At 39.0% G+C, this 25,291-nt stretch overlaps 1 protein-coding gene across 6 annotated transcripts in view; it reads left to right on the forward strand.

The window, feature by feature from the left end:
- Positions 1 to 25,291, forward strand: part of ECPAS (Ecm29 proteasome adaptor and scaffold) — a 59,828-nt gene that overhangs the window by 24,622 nt on the left and 9,915 nt on the right. For all 6 annotated transcript variants that reach the window (XR_014951434.1, XM_085567170.1, XM_021525016.3 and 3 more), the window contains 22 exons: positions 771 to 894; positions 2,836 to 2,916; positions 3,616 to 3,847; positions 4,395 to 4,486; positions 5,913 to 6,047; positions 8,125 to 8,290; positions 8,704 to 8,876; positions 9,345 to 9,446; positions 11,225 to 11,348; positions 12,259 to 12,404; positions 13,349 to 13,403; positions 14,164 to 14,278; positions 15,210 to 15,275; positions 15,521 to 15,638; positions 17,410 to 17,577; positions 18,458 to 18,537; positions 19,287 to 19,392; positions 20,019 to 20,066; positions 21,034 to 21,155; positions 22,244 to 22,394; positions 23,170 to 23,235; positions 24,978 to 25,067. Coding sequence is in view for 5 of the 6 variants with exons in the window: in XM_085567170.1 (XP_085423296.1) it covers positions 771 to 894; positions 2,836 to 2,916; positions 3,616 to 3,847; positions 4,395 to 4,486; positions 5,913 to 6,047; positions 8,125 to 8,290; positions 8,704 to 8,876; positions 9,345 to 9,446; positions 11,225 to 11,348; positions 12,259 to 12,404; positions 13,349 to 13,403; positions 14,164 to 14,278; positions 15,210 to 15,275; positions 15,521 to 15,638; positions 17,410 to 17,577; positions 18,458 to 18,537; positions 19,287 to 19,392; positions 20,019 to 20,066; positions 21,034 to 21,155; positions 22,244 to 22,394; positions 23,170 to 23,235; positions 24,978 to 25,067 (2,560 nt within the window). In the remaining variant the exon portion in view is untranslated. The remainder of the gene's footprint in view (positions 1 to 770; positions 895 to 2,835; positions 2,917 to 3,615; positions 3,848 to 4,394; positions 4,487 to 5,912; positions 6,048 to 8,124; positions 8,291 to 8,703; positions 8,877 to 9,344; positions 9,447 to 11,224; positions 11,349 to 12,258; positions 12,405 to 13,348; positions 13,404 to 14,163; positions 14,279 to 15,209; positions 15,276 to 15,520; positions 15,639 to 17,409; positions 17,578 to 18,457; positions 18,538 to 19,286; positions 19,393 to 20,018; positions 20,067 to 21,033; positions 21,156 to 22,243; positions 22,395 to 23,169; positions 23,236 to 24,977; positions 25,068 to 25,291) is intronic.

Consider the following 25,291-nt stretch of genomic DNA (forward strand, 5'->3'; position numbering starts at 1 on the left):
CATTTCATAGTAATGATCAGTTGCAATTGCAAAAGTAAAAATTCATTAACTGATACCAATTTTAGAGTGTCCAGAAGTTATTTTTTCCTGGCAAATTCTGTCAGTCTATTTTTAGCTTGTATTTCCAGAGAGTTTGGCATGTTGCCACTCTATGCTGAGGAGTAGGTGACTCATTAAACTACAGTAACCATTTCACTTGGAGTTTTCTGTTACTGCAGTGTAAATGGTGGGGTTTTTTTCCCAACTTACTTTAATTACTAAAGTTGTGATGAAAGCAGCTGTTGCAGTAACTAAGGAAAGCTAAGCAGATCAGCTCCAACAACCAGCTCTGTCATTGCAGTGTCAGCACTGTTTCAGGAGTAGTTATCTATTGTTAAGTAGATCGTGATAAACCTAGTAGGTGGCAGCTGAAGCTTGACTATAGGAAGTGATAGGGCAAAGTAGCAGATAGGAAAACAAGGATATAGGAACCAGGAACGGATGGTGAACACTAGAAGGATGTAAGAGGAACGGAAGTGAATTCATCCAGACGGTTTTGCAAAGAGCACTCAGTACTATCCCTTTTTCCTTTCCTGTCTCTAAAATAAACAAACATTAAAAGTTGAAGTGGAAGACTTTTTCTCCCTTTCATAAAAAAACAAAACAAAACAATCCCACATCTCATTTAAAATCTGTTCTCTCTTTCCCAGCTTCCCAACGTATCTTATTGCTCATTAAAGGCTTTCTGTTCTGTGCAAGTAATGTCTGTTTTGCATCTTTTCTTCTGAAAGGCGGGAGGAGGTACATGGAGAAGCCCAGCGGGTACTGAGAACGTTTTCTGGAAAAAATGAAAAGGAGAGTTCTGGGAAGCAGATGCCTTCCTTCCCTGAAATGGTCCATTACATTCAAGACAAGGTACAGTGCTTTTGTCACAGTAAATGACAAATAGATATGTGATACTCAGGCATGGGATAAGTGTGGTCTTGCCTTCCCTGTGTCTGTTTCCTACAACTGCCCCAAGGAATAAAATCAGTGAAAATCAAAGTAAGGACCACACATAGTATTTCAATGCCAAAATTACCACTTGTCATCGCTTCCTGCTAGCAGTGATTGCAAGAGATCCAAGTATTAAGTAGTGAGGCAGATCTTTTAATAAAGGGAATGTTTCGCTTTCTTGCAATCTGTGCAGATGATATGTGGAATGAGGAATCCAGTTCTCAAGGATTATAATCCAGCATGTTTTACAAACAGTTCCTGAAGGTGCAAGAAGACTGGTTTTTATTTGGCTAAAATATTGTCTGTGTTACACACTTCCGTGTATAGCAGCTGTACTAGGTTTATAAGCAGTAAAGGAGAAGTGGAGAGTCACTGACAGTATTTTTTCTTGTGATAGCCTGCCTTTTAAAAAGTGTCAGAAGTATGTAATGTTGAAGCACATGTGAATTAGCAAGAGATCGGTGACAGCAGAACTCTTACACCTGAGAGATTTCTTGTGAAATATGTGCTCTGGTGGTGTTGTACTCTACTAATACTCTGAAGTGTTTGACGTTCTTTGAGCAAACTTGCTAATTTGTCCGCAATGCTGACTACTTAAGTAGATACAAAAAAATCAAGAAACCAAGATTCAGTTTTAGATAACACTCTTAAATTCTGCTGCACCGTAGTTAAAGTTTTCCTTAACATTTATAATGTCACTAAATAATTATGGATTCAGTGTAGTTTAATCACTAGTGACAAAAGCAAGAGTCCCTCAATCATGAGGAAATGTAAAATTTTTTGAGCACTTTTCAGATCTTTGTGTACTGAATGTGCATTAAAAATCCTAGAGGTATAATTATTTGTTTCGTTATCTCAAAGTGTGATTTTTCACATACTATCAATAATCTGTGACATTTGGAAATAGTTTGAGAAGTCTGAATGCATTGCGTGGCACAAATGACTGCATGATTTAGCATGATCCTTCTCTGTTTTTGAAAAAAAAAATACATGTGAAAGAGTAGGACCCAGTCTGCTGGGTATGGGTGGGAAGCCATTCCTCAAGGGAGTCACTGTTCACTAAATCAGGTTTTCTTTAATAATTCTGTATGTCATTAAAATTATCATTGCAAAAGATCATTGTGTATTAAGGGGAGTGAGGATCTGTTCTCTTCTGTAATTGCCTTGTGTGTTTACTCAGGTACAAGGCTGCCACACTGATGTACATGTTGCCTGTTTAATATTGCTTTTCTGCAACATTTGCAGTAGGTGCCACTTAAAACCTCCTGTTTAGATATTTTTCTGCTGGCATATTCCTGCTTGTCAAAGGTAACATTTACATGGAAAGAAATCGCTCACTTACTGTTGCAGCCTTCCACACAGCAGGTAGAGAGATTCCCTCTGAGTCTCTTCAGTCTGAGAGGCTCCCCAGACTTGGCTGACGGAGCACAGGGCACTTACCCCCCAGTACTGGGGAAGTGTGGCTGCTCTGCAGCCTCTCCAGGCAGAGCTGCCATTTTAAAGCTTTCTGGCTGCCTGCTGGGGGCAGACTCAGAGTTTGGAATTTTGTAAGGTACTTTACTTTTAAATTCTTAAGTGCTTCTTTGTTTCCTGAAAGGAAGAAGGAATGTTGTACTCCGTCAACCTCCCCTGCTATTCTCTCTCATGCATTCAGAGTTTTCACTTTCTGAATTGATGTAAAGTAGATCGAACTGATTATTATCAAGTGCACGGTGCCCTTTTTATTACAGAGCTGTTACACATTTTAAGTTGTTAAGTGGAGGATTAACACAGTCCTATCAGTAAAATTTCACTGAGCTTTCCAGCATCTCTGGTATTATGGGTCTGAATGGTCCATTCCTAATGTATTCTGTTGTTTAGGCCACTCACCGAATGAAAACTCCAGCTAAATATATGACTGGAACTGCAGTGTTGCCTTTTAATCCTGCCACATTTGGAGAGGTAATTGTCTGGTTTTACTTCTTCAGATATGTGTACCACTGTTTATCTAGGCGACAGCATTAGAAGCTAACAGGTACCATAAATCACCCTACATTCTAAAATTCTTCGAAGCACATGTTGGGATTAAACGGCAGTCTGAACAAGATTTTCTTGGGGGTTTTGGGAGGAATGTTCATGGGATGGTTGCTTCACTGCTTTCTGAAGTGTCTCTAATGGAGTAGCATTAGATACAGACAGGCAGTCCTGTGCTGAGGTCCCATTATGCTCCTTGGGGCTTTTTTCCTAACAGAATCCCATGCTCCAGTGATCTGTAGACATAAACTGAGATGGAAAGTGAGATTTGTATTACCAATGTGTTGGGTTGCATTTGTACACGCACCAAATTGGAATAGGGTACAGGCTGAATTTCCTGCAAGGAGTTACACCAGCTGATGATAAACCAAAAGTCTGCATATGATTTAATCTTGAGACATTGGTGTAGGGTTGTCAGTCCTATTGCAGAAAGTGATCCTAAGGTTTGTTACACTTTATATTTGTACCTGTCTCTATGCTAACCTTTCTGTTTGTATTTGATAAAAGAAAAAACTATTCCATTTTGATTGCACTGAATACAGCATATTCTCTGCTCTTTTGTTTCCTGCATGGTTTTTCAAGTGCTTATGCATTCAGGAGCCTGTGTTTTTTATCTTCTCTACTTAGATAGTTCTCTATCTGCGGATGTGTCTTGCTCACAGTGCTGGTGTGGTGCCAACCTCACAGAGCTTGGCAGATATGCAAGATCATGCTCCAGCCATTGGACGTTACATAAGAAACCTCATGTCTGGCAACCACATATCTTTCTCTTCCTCCTCCTCCTCTTCAAAAAGTGCAGAAACCAACCCTGTACATATATATATTGGCCTTCTTCAGCAGCTCTTAGCTGGTGTTGGAGGTAAGAAGCTGTGTGCAGCAGTATCCTGAAGAAATAAGTGTCTTCTCTTACTTAAAATAAGTTGTCTTGTTTTTTCAACTTGGCTTCAGCAATCATAGAGTTGAAACACAGACTGTATACTATTTAGTTTAAACTTGTTTTCTTCTGTGCTATTTTGTAGGTGGGAGAAAGCATAGCTATAAAATTGCAGCATCGCTTGACATAATAGTGTAAAATTGTGAAGCCATTGTGTACAACAGCTTCTTTCACCAGTGAATGATGTGTCTTTCCTCACTCTGATAATAGCCTATCTGCCACAAGTGTGGTCTAAAACATTTGAATGCATTTTGAATGAATTGCTGCTAGAGTGTTTGCTTTTATTAGAGTCCCTAATATGTCTGAGAAATGTTATACCTTATTATTCTGTATTGTTTGTTATTCCTAGTGATTTACAAATAAATGCCAGAAATACCTGATGCATCTTTGCCTCTTTTTAGCACTGAATGTTACATTGTTGTAAATACTGCAGCTGTTTAATTACCTCTTTAATTCTTTAATTATTGTTTAGGTTTGCCGGTCATGTATTGTCTTCTAGAAGTTGTTTCAGTGTATCCAGAAAAACTAGCCACCAGATTTATAGACAAAATGGATTGGATTAAGGTATTATGAAAACCCTATTTTTGGGGTGTTTTTCTGGGGGATGGATGGAATTTGGAACTAGCAATATCTGGCATATTTCTCATGGTGAAACAGAATATTATTTCCAAATATGCACTTGATTTGAAATCTGGTATTTCTACTCACAGTCAACACCTCATGAAATGTTGTATGTGTTAGGATGGGGAAAATTATTTTTTGGTTCTTCTGAATTACTGTTTTTGTTCATTCACTTACATGTTCTAGGTAGTCTGTCGGCTATCCTAGGTATAGTCATCCATTTTTTTCTCTGCAGAAGAAAACTAAAGGCAGCATTCTGCACATTTTTTGACAGTGTGAATGTTTTCAGTGGGAAGATGTGAATGACTTCTTATAACATGAGATTAATTATATCCCTAGTTGTTTTAGGGACCTTCCTGTGGCTATGTTTTTTTTTTTCTATTTACTAACCCCAGACCAAAAAAAACCCATACACTGGAGTCTGCTTGGGAATAAGACAAAGGGAAATCTATGTTCCCTAGATTCTTTCTCAGGCTACTCTCTGCTTTTTCATTATTTGCCTCAAACATACATGATTTTTGAAGGTCTTAGAGGTTGCCATTGCTTTCACTGGGGCAATCTGGCAGAAACACTTTGTCAAGTATTACAAAACATTAGAATGTGTTCCAATAGTTTCTCTTGATGATATGTGTGCTGCATTGCACTATGTGCAGGTTATCACTTCTCATCTATGTGCAGGTATGAACTGCACAGGAAAATACTTTAAAACATTGTCATTTACAGTATTCCTCATAATTTGTAGGAAACTCTTCTTTGTCCTTGGCCTAATGTCCATTTGCAGAATTAAGATTCTGGGGTAGTTATTAATAGTACTGAGTTTCAGAAATAGTGTTGTAAATCATATTTCATGTGTTTTTGCCTTGCTAAGTGAAACAAACAGGTCAAGGGATTTGTTAGAAGTCAGATACGTGATCTGATGCTTGGTTGAAGTTAACATTACATTTCATGACCCTGACAGATCATTTCTTGTTTGTGTGGCTCATTTTGGTTTCTTTGTGGTGGCCCAAGGCTCTCAAAGATGTGGGTATGAATTTTTCATAGAAGTATGAATGCAAAACCTGGAAGCTCTTAGCTGAAGACAAAATTCAGCCAAGAATTCGATGTGCATGTTTTGACACAGAACTGATGTGTGGCCTTCTTGTGGCTAGTGGTCTTCTTTCACTAAAGTGCTCAGTGTGTAATGAATGCTTTGTTGAATTGAGGGTTTTGTTTTTTATTACGTGATAACGCTGTTGTTTTAAAGTTTGCTTTCTCAAAAAACTATTTACGTATCTCCATGACAATTGTCTTTGTATATTGAAGCTCTTTATGAACAGACTGAGTAGTTGCTTCCATATTTTATGGCTTGGTTTTTTTTAAACTCCCACAGAACCTGATGAACACTAACAAAGAGGAAATGCGTGAGCTTGCAGCCCTGTTTTATTCTGTAGTGCTGTCTACCATGTCTGGAGATGAGCTTAGGGCATCGTTGGAGCAGCTGATCAAGATGACAAAAGACAACCATGTAACTACCTTTGTCTGCTTCTTGTTTTTTCTCACAGCATGTAGCTGATAGGATATTTTAATCTCACCACGTGTCCAGGATATATTTACCTTAATCTGGGTGTAAAATTAACTAACTGGCTTTCAGCTGGATGGTGAGAAGGGATTTTTGTTGTAGGTGAGTGCAACAGGTCTTTAAATAAATTAATCTCTGAAGCTGTTAAGGTCAGTAGGAGGATTTCATGGAGGCTTGTCCCAAGTAAAGCACTGTCATGTATTTAACCAGTTTCAGCCAGCTAAGTAGCCACATCCCTTTGAGTGGTAATAGATCACACTACCTCAAACTGTTTACCTGTTCCTTATTCCTGACCACTCACAGAATCAAGAAAATTTTTAACTTGTTAAATGTTCAGCTCCTCCCCTCCTGAGCTACAGTTACCTCCTGGGTCCTTGGTGCCTCAGGATCTTGCGGTGTGTTAGGGCTGTGCCTTCTTCCCTCTTGCTGCATATGGACTGCTCAGCACAGCTCCACAGCTGTGTCTTTACATAGTGAGTTTGCCTGCCTACCCTTCTCCAGCAGCTCGTTTTGCCTCCCCTTATCCTTATTTCTCCATTTTGCCACTGCAAGCATGGAAAAGGAGTCTTGGAAACAAATTGGTCTGGTTTCTGTGCTGGTGTGTCTTGAATCCTGTGTAGGAAGAAAAGTAGTAGTATTTCTAGGTTCTGTTTCCCCAAAATGGTTTTGTAGCAATCTCTCTAAAGGACTTAAAGGGGCATTATTTTACATTACAGGTAACAGGCTGACAAGAATGCTGATTGCTTTATGTTGTAGTTAACAAACATGATTTATTTTGAATCTGTGAAAGCTCTATGTGTGAGCCAAAGCCATGTCATTGCTCAGTTTTGTGTAGGGCACAGCTCCTGCAGTCATGAAGCTGGTATAGATGGGTCCCAACCCGCCCCTGCTTTCAGCCCCACTTACCCATTTGAACTGTGAAAGGAAAAAAAAAGCAGGGTGTTCCCATGCTTTTGTGAGTCTGAGTCAGGTAGAGCTCTGACTTGCTGTTACTATACAAAATCACTTGAATTTGTACACCTAGGGGTGGTGGTGATCCTAGTGTGTCAGTAAGGACTGCAGTGTGAATGTATAACTAAAGTGGAGATGGGGGAAGGATCCATCTTTTGCTGGCTTTGCTGCAGTGAGACCACATCAAGGAACAGTTCCTGCTGGCCAGACTAGGTTGAGGATCCCATTGTGGCAGCACAATTGCACCGGTGCAACATTTGTAGTGTTAAAAAACCAAGAAGTATGAACTAATCTAAGCTTAAACTCCTGCATTCCTCCCTTTGTGGTTTTTTTTTCTTTTTCTTTTTTTTTTTGTTTTTTTTTTTTTTTTTTTTTTTGTTTTTTTTTTTTTTTTTGTTTTTTTTGTTTTTTTTTTTTTTTTCCAGTTAGGTAGCTTTTGAGTCTTACAGCCTTGTTTCTTCACAAAATCCTTTTGCTAGAATACACTTGTAGGAATAAAGACTAAACATGGTCATTAAATAGTTCCAGTACCAAATCAGTACTGGAGAAATTGGTGTTCTTGACATTTAATTGTATTGATTAGATTTCATAATTTGTGGCCTGCCGAGCTGTAGAGGCATTGCCTTCAGCATAGGCCAGGTGTGAACTCATTCTTAAGTCAAATATTATATGCAAATATAGAGTGATTACCTTGTACTGATTTTTACCAATTAGTACATTTTGTCCCCTTAGTCTGAATATGTCTGGTTTTTAAGTAGAGACAATGTAGTTTGGGTTTTTTTTTAAATCTGGGTACCCAGGATAGCTTTAGGAATGTAAGTGCTGATGATAAATTTCTAATCTGTTCTCCTAGACCTCTTTCAAGTTTTATTAATGAATTTAAAGAACTCCATTCATCAGAGAGCACTAACAATACCAAACTCTCTTGTTTTATTATATATTAGAACTCTGCATTATTCAGGGTGCCTTCTGATCTGGTTTGTCTGTGTTTGTTTTTAAATCAGTGCTTTGTGCAAAGTGTTGCTTACTTTGAAAACGAGATTTTTTTTTGCACTGTTGGTGTTGTCTGTAGAGCCCGGAGGTCCAACATGGATCCTTGTTGGCTTTGGGATTTACAGTAGGAAGGTACTTGGCCAAAGGGAAAATCAGAACAATGGAGCTACATGACATAGAACAACCAAACACTTCAGTCATGCCGGAACAAGAACAACTTATAAAGTCAACAACAGAGACAATAGGTAACTTCCTGCCTAAGACTTTGCTGCATGTAACAGTTATTGTCTTTTTTAGTCCACCCAGGCTGAGGGTTTTTCTTAGATGCTCAGCTCATAAGGTAGTGTAATGTTGAGTTCAATTTTTGTCAGGTAGAGTTTACAGCTTGTAAGAATGTAATCTGAATTAGATGTATGGACATTTCAGCAAAGTCTAGGTGGGCTTTGTAACTTGCAGACCAACACAGCACAATCAGGAGTGGTGTATTGTCTAGATTGCTTTCAATGTCTCCTTTCACTCCCATTTTTTTCTAACATAATGCTTCCTACCAGCTGTAGAGGAGATTAATGCTTTGCTTCTTGCATGGGTAAAATACAAGTGCCTGTCCACTGCTAAATAATACAAAATCTGAGTCATCCTGGTTTTCTTTTCCCTGTAGGTTCTTTTTTGGACAGTACCTCTCCCTTCCTTGTGGTGGGTGCTTGTATGGCTCTTGGAGAGATTGGCAGGAATGGCCCCTTGCCAATCCCCAACGAAGGAACAGGTTTTACAAAACTGCAACTTGTTGAAAACTTACTGGCCCGAATCCCTTCCAGCAAGGAAACAAATAAGGCAAGGTTTTTGTAGTGTTCTTGTGATTCTTGTTCTTTTCTTGAATGCTCATTAGGTATAGGTATTACATGCCAAATTCAGCCTCTTTTTTTAAAGGAATTTGGCTTTTTGTTGGCTTTAGTGAGTTGGGTAGGGTATGGGTCTTTCTAATACTGTATAGCACTGATCACTTGTGCTTTCTATAGTCATAACTAGGGGCTTAAGAGATGAAAATATGAATGGTCTTAATTTTAATTCAAGAAAAATGGGGATACATTTTTTACCTGCACACAATCCTCAAAGGCAACAGGACATTTGTTCTGACCTGCTTTGGAAAAGAAGTGCACTGATGATCTGATAAGCTGCTTGCATGTACCTCTGATTCCTTGAGTAAAATTTCAGCAAGGGTGAGAAATAGTGGGTTTGAGGTGCATCTTATGGACTTACAGGAAAGTTATATGATGGTGTTGTTTTTTGTTTATATTTAAGATGAAGGAACGAGCAATACAAACATTAGGTTACTTCCCAGTGGGAGATGAAGATTTTCCTCACCAGAAGCTACTGCTGCAGGGTTTAATGGATTCTGTGGAGGTGAGACACTTCCAGTGCATTATCCTTTACACTGCACACTACCAGTGTATTAACCTATATACTGCTATTTCTCTTTGGGTGTTTTTTATGTACTCTAGAGCCAGATTTATAAAGGGAGTTGGCTTTTTATAATAGTGCCTCTGGGATTTTTTAAACTGCCTTGAAATAGAGAGCAGAGATAGATTTGGGGCTGGTGAAAGGTTTTATGCCACAGTTTACTTGCTAGTCCAGGTCTCTGCCTCAATCTGAGCAAATACTTGTTCACCTTAAAGAGGTTTATGGATTTTTTTGTAGGCTTATATTAATGAAGCCTTAGGCCTGTACTTCGGCCTTCAAAAGTACCCTGAAAGTACATCAGCTAATACAACTCACTTGAATTAGAAGTCCATAGGAATATATGTATATCTTGTCCATCTAAATTCATTATTGAAGTGCACTTCATTCTTTCACAGTACTTCAGAGCTTCTATACCTATTGCAATATGCCAGATAACAAAATTAAATAATAAAAGGAGCTTTTTTAGTGTTTTTCATTTACAGCTTATCTGTAAATGAAAAACCTTTACCTTTCTTCCTTGCTGATACTGACATAGGATTCCGCATTGTAGAAATTGTCTTTTGATTATCAGACAGGCATGCTTTGCTGAGTGCTCCAATTCTGATGTCTTCAAACAAGCAAGAACCATAGAATGGTTTGGGTTGGAGGGGGCCTTAAAGATGATCTAGTTCCAACCCCCCTACTGTGAACAGGGCAGGGACACTTTGCACTAGACCAAGTTGCTCAAAGCCCAATCCAGCCTCACCTTGAGCACTGCCAGGGTTGGGGCATCTATGAGCAACTGCTTCCAGTGCCTCACCACCTTCACAGTAAAGAATTTCTTCCCAATAGTTCATCTAAGCCTACTCTCAGTTTGAAGCTTTTAACCACTTGTCCTATCACTATACATAGAATACTAAAAATACTAAGAATTCTGTATACAGAAACATCAAAAGTTGTTTCCGAGTGCCGTGTTTTTCTCCTGTAACTGCATGCGGACATTACAATTTCCTTTATAAAAGGTGTACTTGAAAAAAAACTATTTATCTTAGATTGCAGGAAGCTAAGGGCTTCATTCTCCAAGAGCCTGAGCATTTTGTGCTTCTAGAGCATAAGGAAAACTTTCTAGAAGGTACTCAGCAATTATGGAAACGAGTTCTTGCAACATAAAATTCATCATGAGTACTGACAAGAAAGTGGCATATCTCATTCCTAAAGGCTCAGAGGATAGTGTAAGGGGGGCAGTGAAGCAAAACAAGTACCATCTGAATTATTTTAATGTGAAAAAAGGTTTCTGCATCTTTTAAGACATCAGCTTCTGGATGGAATTACAGGAGACTCTTTAAATACTCCCAATTGTAGTAAAGCCATAGTAATTTTCACTAATCACTATCAGCATTTTAACTTTGTTTTATTTTTATTCTATTGAATTATTTCTTTACACCAAGTTTAGCTTCTGCCGAGACTAGTTAATACTTTGCCAAAGGTATGCTTTAAAATAATGTGGAAATTTAAGCTTTTATCATTCATTTCAGATAGTTGGCATTGCCTCATTTTCCATCAACTTCAGTGGGTCTGAGGTGCCACATAGAATCAGAGGCTCACCAGAAGAGTGATCTTACTGTAAATTGGTGCTGAACGTTGGGACTGGGAAAGAGACTGTGCTTTTGTTTTATTAAGTGACAGAAGCCTTGGTGTATTCTTCATTAGTACTGTCAGTGATGCTCTGATGTGTTTTTCAGGCCAAACAGATAGAGCTGCAGTTCACTGTTGGTGAAGCCATTACCAGTGCTGCTGTTGGAACCAGCTCAGCGGCTGCCCGGGACGCATGGACAGTCACAGAGGAGGAATATATCCCTCCTTCAGGTAGCTGTTCCTAATGCAGGGGCTAGGTTGAGAAATGCCTAGGCTAATACTTCTCTCCAAGCTTCATTTCTGTGGTGTTTGGTTTATAACAGAATACACAAGAGAGTTTTTGTATTTGTGGTTATATACAGGTTGTTTTACCTCTTAATGTCCCTCTGCTCAGAGGAGAGACTTTATTAATGGGTTTTTTAAATAGCTGTTTATGTAATTCATTGCCACTTGAGTCTGTATTTGTTTCATTTTTTCTTTTTTTTTTGTTTGCCATGTTGAGTTAGTTTGGGGTTTTAATACACAAATCTTTTAAAATACCATTTTGAAACCTGAACTGGAAGATAGAGTTATAAAATCAAAATGCAAGTGTTTTCAAATAACTTCAAGTGATACAATTAAGTGAAATTTACATTCAGTAAATGCAGAAATTCTGTTTAAGGACTAAGATTCTGTACTCATTGAAACAAAAGTGTGACAAAAGGCTAGCTTCAATTCAGGCAGCTGTGAATATCAGTCTCAGACCTGCAAACACATGTTTTAATTTTGTGAGAGTGGTCTTAGATTTGCAGTGTACAGAACACTGAGCATGTGGTAGAAATTAAACCTTGCCATTGTTCTAGAAATTGTGACTCCTAACAAAAAAAATATATTTTGCTCTGAGTCTTAGGCAATATGAACGGTACCTCTCCTTGGACACAGGCTCTGAAACAGATTCATGAAGAGTTAGGAGTATTTTGTATTTTCATTATATATTCTACTTTTATTACTTTCCCAGTGACTCCAGTGACTTCCTAAATAAGCAGAGATTAAGGTGTCACCTGAGTACTCTTGAGTTCATTAAGTTTTTAATTATTTTCATTAAAATGGGTGTGGATAGTTCTCAAAGTTCCTCCCCTCCACCTTTATTTTTTTCATATAGATTTGAAAGTGAATGATGTAGTGCCCTGGGTCCTAGACCTTATTTTGAACAAGCACATCATCAGTCCCAACCCACATGTTAGACAGGCAGCTTGCATCTGGCTTCTGTCATTGGTGAAAAAACTGAGCACCCACAAAGCAATTAAGGTAAGAAATATGCCTTTTCCTAACACTGGCTCCTTGTCCCTATTTTTGCTTCTCATCTTGTTTCTGTCCCTTCCTTCCCCTTCACTTCTATTGCTTCTTTTCTCCCTGTGCTCGTATGGTCTTTACTGAGGTCTTTTTGAGACATGGCCTATCTTTTGTTTCTAGAGAGACAGACTATCTGGCAGATGAACAAGGGTGCTTGTCATATTTGTAAACATCTGACTTGCATCCAAGTCAGAGTAATCTCAATGTAAATAGCTATTGTAAGATGAAGTAGCGCTACGTCTTACCTTGGGAAGAAGAGTTTGGTATCTGTATAGTGTTTAGGATTTATATTTGGAAAATATTTGAGAGGTCTAGCAGGGGAAGAAAAAGGAGAACAGAACTTACTTATTTCATGGTGTTTGTCTTTGGTTCCTAGGAGCAGTTACAGTGTGCTTTGTGTACTTTCCATATGTATTTTTGGTATGCTGTATGAACCTTGTATTTAAAGTGCTTGTGCATAATGAGAAAACGTGAAACATCCTATACAAGGACTAATTAAAACATTCCCAACCAAAATGTCTTCTATTTGCATAGATGTACTATGGACTGTGATGGGATCAGGTAACCATTTTGTACTCCACAGGTATTGATAAAGAGCTTTGGGACAAGCTGCTTTGCAAATGTAAATTTTTATATATAAAACATTGCCACATATTGCACTCATATAAACAGTGCACCTTGTAGGGAGGTGGCAAAACTCACCAGTTTAGGGATGGAGAAAGCCCCATCTGGTTGCAATCTGGATTTATGATGATTGCTGCCTTGTATTAAAATAGGGCGGTTCTTGTCATAAGTGTAGCTCACATGGGTAACTCCATGGATACAGTAGCCTCTGTTAGAAACTTACCTGGAGAACAAACAAAAGATCCAAAATAATGCCCTTTTTTCTCATCTTACAGTCTCATCTCAAGGATATTCAAAGTGCATTTGTTTCAATTCTGTCAGATAGTGATGGTAAGTACTGTTGCATCTTAGAGTTGTCTTTTCGTGGTCATTCAGAAGACTGGAGGGAATCTTTCAACAGGCATAAAGTCAACTGCACTCTCTGTCAGTCAACATCAAAATATGACTGTGGAAGCTTCCCATTTCTTATGTTAATAGGAATGATTTATTTTCTAGGCATCATGTACAGAGATTAGAAGCACATGTACAGAGATAAGCACAACATTTTTGTGCATTTGGCTGTGAAGCACAATGCATTTGCCCCTTCAGACTGTAGTAACAGAAGTGGTGTTACTTCATCTCTGTTTTGGGCAGCAGGATGTATATCACAGAGTTCTGCATGAACAGAAACTCTGAGGACCTCTTCAAGCTAGCACATTTTGGATTACAGCTCTACACATGACAGCTAGTGGAAAGAGTGGCATCCAACAGCCTATGCAAAGCTCACTGAAGCTGAAGAGAGTATTAATTACTACAGCTGATTTTGGGTGCCACTAGCATGTCAGAATACCTATAGCTCTTGGAACTCTTTCTGCTGTTTCAAAATTTGCAGTAACAATAATTATATGAAGGTAACTATTGAAGGAGTTTATGCCTTCAGAATACAAAGTTTGTCATCACAGACTAGATCTGCACTGAAATTGAGAGAGCTCTGAAGTTCAACTGAGCCATGTTAGCTATGTCATGATTTTCATTGAACCTTACTTTTGAAATTTGTGTACTGCTTAGTTACATGCTTATCTTGAATTTTGCTTGGTAAAATCTCTTGCAGAGCTTAGTCAAGATGTTGCTTCAAAAGGTCTTGGGCTGATATATGAACTAGGAAGCGAACAGGATCAGCAAGAGCTTGTCACTACGCTTGTTGATACCCTTATGACTGGGAAAAGGTACAGTGAACTCAGAACACAGTGAGAGAGTACTCTAAGTTACATGTCTGGGAATAAAAATGTGCCGTTTTCTTTGTGTGGAAAGAGATGTTCTGGGGTCAAGGGCAAGCCAATATCCATTCACAGAGAGTCAAACTGAACATTTCTTAAATCAGCTTAGAGTATTTTGTAACAGAAGTTGTTCTGATTTTGTTCCATTCAGCAAAGCTTCAAAATAATATGTCAGTCCTGATCAAATGGGCTGGGATTTGCTTAGATTTGCTACTTGCTACATTGTGTAATTGCGGAGAACAATGACTACTTGCAGCAACTCTGTGCATTGTGAATGTTGCAGAAATGGTGACTTGCTTGTGCTGAAGTGCACCTTTTGCTAAGGAAGTGCTGTTAATGATTGCTTGTCAGCTTTAGTATGAAAAATACTGGTCTTACAAGATTCATGGCTAGAGATCATGTTGGTCAGTACTGGAAATGCTCTTCAATAGACTTCTCCTGTCTAACCTGATGTAGGTTTGGCCACTGAATCATAAGAACCTAGGCTTGGAGTGTAGGGATTCATTGGTGGTAAGCAGGAATTAATAAGATTAATAGAAATTGTATTATTTATTTTTTAAGTACACATTTACTGTCCATTTTATGGCTCATGTCTGGACAGAACTAAAAAGTCATCATTCAGTGTTTTGACTTTCTACCTTTGTACAAAGGTAGCAAAACTCTCACTTGCAGTAATCGCTCCTTAACATTACACGTGATACAGGTTAATGACATTCCTTGCAGTGTATGTAGCTTTGCCCATCTATATGTTTTTTTGGGATTGGAGCTGAAAAAAATGTGAAGCTCCTGAATTAATAAAGCCAAATTACCTGTTCTGTAGTATGCAGTATATTCAGCTGTAGAGTTTGGTAATGCTGATACTGGGCTTCTTTTCTATCAGAGCCAAACATGAGATGACTGGAGAAACTGTGGTATTTCAGGGAGGTCTGAGTAAAACCCCAGATGGGTAAGTTTACTGATAGTCTCTGTCAGAGACGCAGTCAGTGCTGAAACAGAATTCCCTAAAAAAATCTGCTTCCTGGCATTTTGTTCCTTCTTGTTCTCTATGTTATTTAACTATTTCTGTGTAATACAGATGTGCTACTCACCTTTACCTGCCTGCTTTACAGTGTGAATTGAATATAGCTTTAGGTGATGTAGCATTTGTCTAACTAAAAATAGTAACACTGATTTCCCTTCTGCTTTTCAAAGTCAAGGTCTTTCTACCTACAAGGAGCTTTGTTCACTGGCTAGTGACCTCAATCAGCCAGACCTGGTGTACAAATTCATGAATCTGGCCAACCATCATGCCATGTGGAATTCTCGGAAGGTAATGCTCTGCTTTCTCACATCTTCCATTCCCACTGTGAGCTCTGGAAACAATCCATTTCTCTTTTCCTGATCATACGTTTTATGAATGACTGCATATGTTGATGCTTTGGTGTAAGTCCAAGGCAAATTTAGCAGGCTGAGAAAAAAAATTTAGGATTACCTGAAATTCTTACAACAAAACTTTGGTATCAGAGTATTCCTATAATCCTACATTCCCCTCTGAATTATTTGACATCCTTTGATTTTTTCTTTTTTTGAGTGTGCTTAGGAGGACAATCCTTAGTGTGTTCAAACAGTGATAATGTTTTGAAAACTGGATGATTTTTTGGATGCCAAGGAAAGAAATCTTTGTTACTTAAGGAGGCAGAGTAAAAAGTAATAATCAAGTTGCTAAAAAGCACTGTTGCCAAAAGTATCCCTTTTCAACTCAAGTCTTGATATTGTAAAACAGTTGGGAGCTTTAGCAAAGCTAAAATACTGTTTGATTCACTTCCAGGTGAAAAAAGGAGCATTTTAAGTTTGAAGATTTAGGTGTACTGTTCAGAGCATTTATGTGGGGACTTTTCACTGGCTTCATGGAAGCATGGAAAAGCTTGTTCTGAGTTCCTGAAAACAACATTTAGTGCAAAAAACAAGTCCCAGCTTTAACTCTAATCCAGAGTTTGACAATTCAGCCCCTCTTAAGACTTCCTTCAGCACTGTGACTTCAAAAGCACCAGGAGTATAGTTAGGTTTCTGACCCTTATGGACTTTCTCCAGCACAGATGAGTTAGGAAAATTCACTCAGAACGAGTGGGTTGAGCTTTGGCATTTGAAGAATCTGCAAAGTCTTTTAAATTGAACGGGATATCTGGAAATCTGTGCTCTAAACCCCCCCAACTGTTTAGCTCTTGACCCAACAAGAGCTAAACAGAGCATGCTGTTCAAGGCCTTGGAGGTCCTGCTTTTCCTTATACTTTTTGCAGCTTCTTGCTTTTCATGGCAGTGATCCTGTCTGAAAATGTGTCTTTATTGCTGTTTCTAGATTAACCCAAACAACACATCCTGTCCTTTGAAATCTCTAGTGTGGGGTTTTGAGTGGCAGCTTTTGACATTGCAAGTCAGAAAATAGGCAGTCATTAGAGACAGTCACTGCATTGCCTTAACTGAGTAATCTCTTCTTGGGCTATGCTGCCAAATCTCGTGGGACCTCACAGGCAAGCATCAGTTCCACTGTTTTAGAAGTGACAGTGGAACTGACAGTGTTGGAGAAAGAAAAGGTCATAAAAGAATACTGAAGTTTAAAGTAAATATGGACAGATGCAAAATTATAATACCTAGAAATTTCAGGTTTTAGAAATAAAGTGGGATTATTCTGGTTTTAGTTTTTCAGTTCCTAAGTTACTCTAATTTTTCTGAATCAGCAGAGTTGTAAGGAAGCTGTGGCCCACTCTCACCAGTTTAGCCAAGAAATAATCTCTTTTGGAAGAACGTATTTAAATCTGCATAGTTTTAATTCACTAGTACTATTTCTGCAAATGAGATCAATCAGTATCATGAATTTGAGGTTGGAAGAAAGTTTTGAAGTAGTGTGTTGTGTATTGAGTGTGAGATTACTGTGTTACTGTAGCAGTGAGGATGGGCTAATTCTAGTACCATTCTAAATCTTTTGATCTGGTCTAAATCTGAACCATGTCAGTCAGTTTTGCCCCTGACTGTGGTGTGGCCATGAGCAATAACTGGGTGAGTAAACAATGTTTCAACAAATACTATTTTGTTGTTTTTTTCAGGGAGCAGCTTTTGGTTTCAATGTGATAGCTGCCAAGGCTGGAGAGCAGCTGGCTCCATTTTTGCCCCAGCTTCTTCCCCGGCTCTATCGTTACCAGTTTGACCCCAACCTGGGCATTCGACAGGCGATGACCAGCATTTGGAACGCGTTGGTCACTGACAAGTCGATGGTGAGTGACCAGCAAAGTGCAGCAAGGGGCTTTGCTGCCAGCCAGCAGTGTACTGGAGATCCTCATGGCACAGATGCATTTTGTGAAAGGAGGGGCAGTGCAGAAAGAGGTGAGGTACTGCACTGGAAAGGAGGTGTTTAAATCCATGGATGAGCTTGGAGCTTGCACAGAGGTTATGCACTTTTCTCTCATATGTGAAAGGATTTTGCTGACATTGTTTGTGCAGCCAGCATTAAAATGTATTATTTACTTAAAATGGGGTCTTTCCACTTTGATATTGCTTTGATACTGCTTATGATAACTTTTTCATTAATCCTTATGGACTATATAACTAAATATAGTTCCTCAGTTTTTGAGTGGGAGGAAGCTTGGGGTTGGAGGCTGTTCCATCTGTTTGAGGAGCACTCCTCTCAGGTGTATTTCAGGAATAAGTGATTTTCATAACATACCTTGCTCTGGTTCTGCAAGGCTTGGAATTGGGTTTGCATTTTTTTCTTCTAGGAAAGTTGATCTTAATGTGAAGTCATTCACTCTAATGCTTCATTAAAGCCCAACTGCTTCTTGAGTAAATTTATGTTTGGTGCTGCATTTTAACATTCAGCTGATAAAGGCCTTAGGGGACTTTTCTTGTTGCATCTTCCTCAATGTTAAGCACTTGTGCAATGCAGAGAAAAAGCATGTCTAAAGCACAGTTGGAGAAAGTTTGCACAGCACTGGCAAGCATTTCATCTGATGTGGCTGAAAGCAGGTTGTATTTTGCTTTCAACGTGCAAAATACAACCTTTTTGTTTGTTGGACTTTTTTTTTTTTTTTTTAAAGAGTACTGGACAAGGATGCATAGCTGTACTTGTTTAATGATTTTTCCTTTTTTTAATCATAGGTTGATAAATACATGAAGGAAATTCTTGAGGATTTGATCAGTAACCTAACCAGCAATCTGTGGAGGATCAGAGAATCCAGGTATTGCTAGGAAAAGTATTAGATTTGTGTTTGAACTCAGTTCTTTTCTCTTGTTCACCATAAACTTGTTAGTCTGAAGAGGCTGAGGAGGAAAAGAAGACATATCCTTTGATTAGGATACAGCCCAGCCTTGTAGCCTGCCTTTGGAATTATGATACAACCTTGAAGATATTTGCCTGAAATTTTTTCTTGCATGTTGCTTTATACTTAAAATCTTCTGAAGAATGAGCTTTCTGGTTACTAGTTCTTGCCTATCCTTTAATCTGAAGTAATGCTTTCTCTTAGATAACCTTGCCAATCTGACAGTTATGTACTTGGCAGCAAGATGCCATTTTTAATAAACTGCTTTTTGTTTTTTTTAATGGTTTGTAGCTATGCTGTATTGGAAACCTCAATTTTAATTTAAATTCCATACTTCATACCATTTTGATTTCTTCTCATTGTATGCTTAAAGAAGAGAAGACTAAAAGTTTTGTCACTGGAATGTTTACAGTAGCAGTTTTCACCACAGCAGCCTTTTTCACTTCCTGTCACCTGTTTCAGGTTTTACCTGAACAACTGAGCATTTTTTTCTCTGCCAAAGGAGACATTCTTGTGACAGAGTAGATTCAGTGTTTGGGGAAAGTAAGGAGTGTGAAACAGTTCTCATTTTTCTAAACTTTTTATTTATATTTATAAGGCTATCTGAATATATACAGCTATATCAAGTAAGAATACTGTGTGAAAGAAATAAAATTCCCTGTTTGCAGTTGTCTGGCACTAAATGACTTACTAAGAGGGAGACCTTTGGATGATGTCATAGACAAGCTTCCAGAGATCTGGGAAGTCCTGTTCAGAGTGCAAGATGACATTAAGGTAATGGAACTGAGAACTGAATAGGAATCTTAAACAAACAGTACAGTGATCAAGCTCTGAGGTATTGAAAGAGAGCTTCTCTGACAAATGAGCTTGAAGCCAGTGGGAATTTTGATTATTAAGCAGACTAGAAATTCATGCTTCTTGAAAGTAAAATTTCCTTGCCACAGTGGAAATTCTCTTTATGTTTGAAGTGTTGGGTTTCACTCCTGCTGTGCTTATTCTAGATGATTCGAGATTTTTTCCTGAGAAAAGAATTCTTATAAAAGAATTCCTGAGTAGTTGCTTAACTTTTGAATATAAAAACATTTATTTTGGGCTTCTTATATGCTGAACTGATTTATGGTGTATGGTGTGCTGAACTTGAATATATGACATCAGATTCTTTGGGTCCTTTCAGGTTTCAGCTCTGTGAATATATTGATTGTACCAGATACTCAGATGGACCAAAGCCAGTATTTCTTTTAATGATGTTCTAATACTTTCTTCTAAAGATATTGCTACTTTCTATTAAGTATTGGCCATGAAGATAGCCTTGTCTGTTCTAGTGTTAATGCTTATCAATTAATATTAATAATTCTAGAAGAACAAAAATAAAAGAAGTAATTGATGACTTCTTGTTTTAGGAGACTGTGCGAAAGGCGGCGGAACTAGCCCTAAAAACTTTAAGCAAGGTAAAACTTTACAATTTTGTCATATGCACAAGTAGACAAGGCATGTATGGTTTTGATGTCAGGAGTAATCGTAGACTATATTTACTCAGAGAATCTCTAGTGTAAGATCCAGTTATGAAAGACTGAACTTTGAAAGACTGCCCTAGGGAGTAGTCATGGTAAGCATCACCAGTCCCCTGTACTTTTACTGATGCTAGTGAAGTCCTGCTGCTTGAGAGCAATGCAATGTTAAGGTCTGTACAAGCAAAAGAAGGATATAATAAACTGTGGGGTTTTCTTCCGATGTTGTTTTTTCTTTACTTGGGAGTGGAATTTAACTAAGTTTAACAGTTTACCAAGACTGACTGATCAAGTTAACCAAGCCTGGTGATACATCACTAGTATGAAACAGGGGAACTGTGTATGGATTACTCTGTGATGCTGTTACTGACAAGGATTTTTGGGTGTAATACACATATATCATTGATATTTTGTTTGGTAATCCTCTGAAAAAGTCATATTAGTGGGAGTTTATCTAAAGTGATGACTTCATAGTGCGTGAGAGTTTAATGCTGCAAGTGAGGATTGAAAATGTTGTTGTAAAAGGTTGTGATTGCAGAATCTGTTCTCATCTGGGACTTGCTGCTCTGCTGTGTGGAATGGTTGAGTCCCTATAACCATCCCTACATAGGCTGTCCTTCAACTGAGAGGCCGTTTGGTTCACCTGTTCATCCAGATTCAGGTCAAGGCCTGCTAGACTCTGGATTTGTCTTTTCTGGAAGTGGACTGTAATTGAAACCCCTTTTAGGAATGACTCCTAGGGCTTAACTACCTTTTAAAAGATGAAGGTGTAACAGAGCCTGGGCTTGGCTGTGAGCAGTTTGTCTAGTTGCTGTTGGCTTCTTCTGTGTGAAGGAGAAGGTGCTATAATATAATCTGGGAGAGAGGTTTCTACATGTTTGCAGCACTGATTCTCACCTATCCCCAGGTCTGTGTGAAAATGTGTGACCCCTCTAAAGGAGCAGCAGGTCAGAAGACAGTAGCTGTGTTGCTCCCTTGCCTCCTAGACAAAGGAATAGTAAGCACAGTTGCTGAAGTCCGATCTCTCAGGTTAGTTTTGCACCGTGTAAGTTCCTGGGGGTTGAGTCTTGACCAAACACACCAAGCTTCTTCACCTGAGTTGCAGAATGTTCTTTGTGTTTGAAGTGACAAGTTGCTCCCCAAAAGAGCTTTCCTGCTGAGTTCTTCTTTCACAGAGTTTAAACAGCAGCCCTGAGACCTCTTCCTGTCTTTTGGGAGTATGTGGCCTCTCTGCAAATGCCCAGATTCAGTTCCCAGGAAGCAGGAAGTTCTTTTCTCTCTGTACAAATGGCAAGCTGATCCAGAAGCAGTGGCCATGCTAAGGCTGGCCTTTGGGAGTGGCATATATGTTCTGGTTGCAAACAAAAAGTCCCATGGTTCTTCAAACAGCCATGTCTGATTTCACAAGTTCTTGTAATATTGACAGTTCACATCCCACATGTGACTGACTGCATTTGGTCACACTGTTAAAATACATTTTATGTATTTTAACAGTTCAATGTCCCTTGATGTATAGGGACTTTATGTACTTGTCAATTTATAACCTTGTGTATTCTTTCCTTTTACTGAGGGACAGAAAAACTGCAAAATTCAGAGTTGAAGGGTGGTTAGCTGGTATTCATGAAAATAATTCTTAGGAAGACTAGAAGGCTTCTAACAAAATAATATTTCTTGAACTTTTTTTGTTCCTTTTGAACCTCTTTGTCAAAATGCAGCATGAGAGATGTGATCAGTCTGAAACCAACTAGTAAGGTTTGAATAGATTATTGTAACCTGTCTTTTCTTGGGCAGAGACAATGCATGTCTCAGGGTGACTTTGCCCAGTGCTTGTTTAAAACATGGGGGTGTGTTATTTCTTTCCTTATCTGTCTGCAGTACTACTTTTTTGCCCATTCCGTTTGTGATTCCAGGGCCAAGGTAAACAATCTCTGGCCAAAATATACATAACATCCCTTGGAAGCTCAGGGCTAGGGAATAATTTTGTTTAAGCAAAAATTACACGTGGTTTTGTTTGAAGGAAGATTTATATTAGTATATCTGGATTGCAGTAGATCAGAGAGGCTTTTCAGATAATTTTGTGTGTATCTCTGTTGACCTTCCCTTTAATATTTTTCCAGCATTAACACTCTTGTGAAGATCAGTAAAAGTGCTGGGTCTATGCTGAAACCTCATGCACCAAAACTTATCCCAGCCCTGTTGGAATCCTTGAGTGTGCTGGAGCCTCAGGTCCTCAATTATCTGAGTCTTTCTGCAACAGATCAAGAGAAAGTAAGTGCAGCTATAATGGGGAAGTATGCACACAGCAGAGATGACAAAGATTTAATCCTCATTCAGTGAAAGAAAAAATAGCAGATTAAATAGAGTGGTGTTCAAAAAGCAAAGAGAAATAGCTAATAAGTTACTAAAAAGTTTGGTCACGGAATATGGCTGGAAAATGTGGGAGTTTTTTTGAAGGATTGGTATTATCTTTTTTTACTAGAGTACTCTATGTTTCCAAAAGTGAAGAGCAATTTTAGTAATCTGATTTTAAATGTCACTGCTGTTTTCCCCAAGGTATTAACTTCAGGACTTCATATAACTTCAATTGGAAGGTGTGGGCTAGAGGTGGATGTTGTCAGCACCATGTTTTTTAATTGTTGTCAGAGAACCATGTTAAACAATCACAGTCTTCTTGTGAAAGTGATTGAAACCCATTGATTAGAAACAAATTTAGCTAATTTCATTGTGATTAAATTAGATTATTCCTTTACAAATGAAAAGGGAGTGAACAATGTGAACAGTTCAGTGCGAGATTTTATCTCTTTTCCCGGCTCTTTGTTTTCTCTTCATCTCTCCCTCCCTCTAGAATATCCCTCTGGCTCTGAAAGGGAAACTTTCATAATGTGTAGGCATAATTGCTTTCTCCATGCATCTGAAATAGATTTTAGTGTAAGGTAGTGAATTACAGCTGGTGTTGTTGCCCTTTCTCCTGTTTTTATTTTGTGTTTAAACTTGGATTTGTTTGGGTTTTTTTTCCTGATGGTTTTCTTTGTTTTGTTTTGAGACTGCAATGGATAGTGCCAGACTTAGTGCTGTCAAGTCATCTCCCATGATGGAAACTATTAACATGGTATGTATTGATTTCAGAAGGGTTCCACTGTAAGGTATGTTGTAGAAGAAGAGGAATTAAAATGGAAGCTTTACAGAGTATCTCTTCAGGGTTTATTTTCTTATCACATCTCCATGTGGCTGTGTGTCCACTTCCTTTTCATGTACAGACTTCTCATCATGCACCAGTGCTTTCCCCTCAAAGTTTGTGAATAACTTTGGCTCCATTTGAAGTCAGATGGGTTGCTTCTTCATCTAAAGACCTGCCTGCTTTGATGAAGAGGGCATCCTTCAAGTGCTTTTCTTTGGATGGGGCCTCAGCTAATTCTAGGTTATGTTTACTAGCATGTCTCTTCATCTCTGGTCCACAACTCCAAAACCAACTTCTCACCTGGGCCTTCAATTGATGATAGTTGTTGGTAAGGTATAAATGCTGTTGAAACATTGCCTTGTGGTGCCTTAGATATTCCTGTCTGGGCCTCGCCCATACTTTCATGGTGGAGGTAGTTAGAGAGAATGCTGAAACCACTGGAAGCACTGTCAGCAAGTGGTGTTTGGCACCAGTTTCCTGCTGCTAGAGGAGGAGTTGCTGATGCCCAGATGCTGAGCTGTAGGATCTGTCCTGGCAGAACTCCTTGTCTTCTGTACGTACCTGTCCCTTCCCAAAAAAAAGGCACCTCTTGTCTGCTCAGGCGTTGCATACAGCCAAGGGGCATGTGGGCCGGTAGAGAATGTGAGGGTTTAGCAAGTTTTAGGAGAATTGTAGCCACCAGAGCAATTTGTTGTCTCCTTGACTTCTGAAAAAACAGCAACAGCAAGCCCTCCTATACATAACATGTGTGGAGTTGAGTTTTGGTGTCAGGTGAAGTGGTCTCTATAAACAGAGTGTAAAGCAGTTGGGAATGAAAGGCTCTGTGTAAAAGTGTACTTGCTGCAACCCTGCAGGCTGCAGCAGCTGCTGCTGTCTCTCCTCCAGGCCATGCCCTACCCTGCCAGCCCTGGGGGAACAGCTGTGGTGCCCCTATCATTGATTGGGATTTTGTAGGGTAGGGGAGAGATAGTAATGGCTTCCCTGGAGTATTGTGAAGATATCCTGGCTTATGAGCAACCTCCTTTATATTCTGGGGCTGGCTGGGAGATTATATGGATAATTTCCTTCACCATACCAGTGGTGGAGGGGGAAGTAACAGTTGATCTGACTTGGGAAGCTCAATTACCTTCATTTAGTATGTGATCCTTGAATTTGCTAGAGAATGCCTCTGGACACAGTATGTTACACAGAGTGCTGGTAACATGAGGCTTTCTGTTTTGCCCAGTGGCATTTTAGGCATAGCAGATTAAAAATTATACTGATCCCATCCCTTTTCTACCATTATGTCATTTATGCTGCTTGTTTGTCTTGACCTGTTTAAAAACCTGGCTTGACTGGTTCCATGTCACTATCTAGTTTGGATCTTGTTATCTACCCTAGTGTGTTAGTTTCAGGCTTTCTGAAGAGCTGGAGTGCAGGAGAACATCCGTTCCAGCAAATGATAGTTTTAGCAAGGTCAGCTCAACAGAGAAGTGGGACAGGAGACTCTGTATGTCATGGAATCCACTTCATGTGGGCTTTTTCTCATCATGCAGCAAACTCTTGTGATTCAGATGAGGAACAGCCAGCAGTGCTGAGGCAGCCTCTGCTAGGAATATGCCAACTTTACCATCATTACCTTTCCTTTTTTTTACTTTTTTTCCTCTCTCTTCCTGTCTCTTACCTTTCTCTAGAGCTTGCAGTATTTGGATGTATCTGTCCTCAGTGAGTTGGTCCCTCGGCTGTGTGAACTGATCAAAAGTGGAGTTGGCCTTGGCACAAAGGTATGTCTGTGCTTTTAATAGCTCTTTTGGAAAGGAAGGAGGAAATATAGGGCAGTATCAATTTAAATATGGTTCCTTTTGCTATGTCTTTCAAAGCAACAGCTTGGGTTGATAGATACTGGAGTCATTTGACATCTGAGTCCCACCCCACTAATCACTGTGCTCAATGTGTGCTGCCCTAGCCTCCTCTGGGCTACGTGGCTGCTGTGCTCTGCAACACATGA

Source organism: Lonchura striata, chromosome Z, assembly GCF_050655825.1.
Source record: "Lonchura striata isolate lonStrDom1 chromosome Z, ASM5065582v1, whole genome shotgun sequence".
In the NCBI taxonomy this organism is placed as follows: domain Eukaryota; kingdom Metazoa; phylum Chordata; class Aves; order Passeriformes; family Estrildidae; genus Lonchura; species Lonchura striata.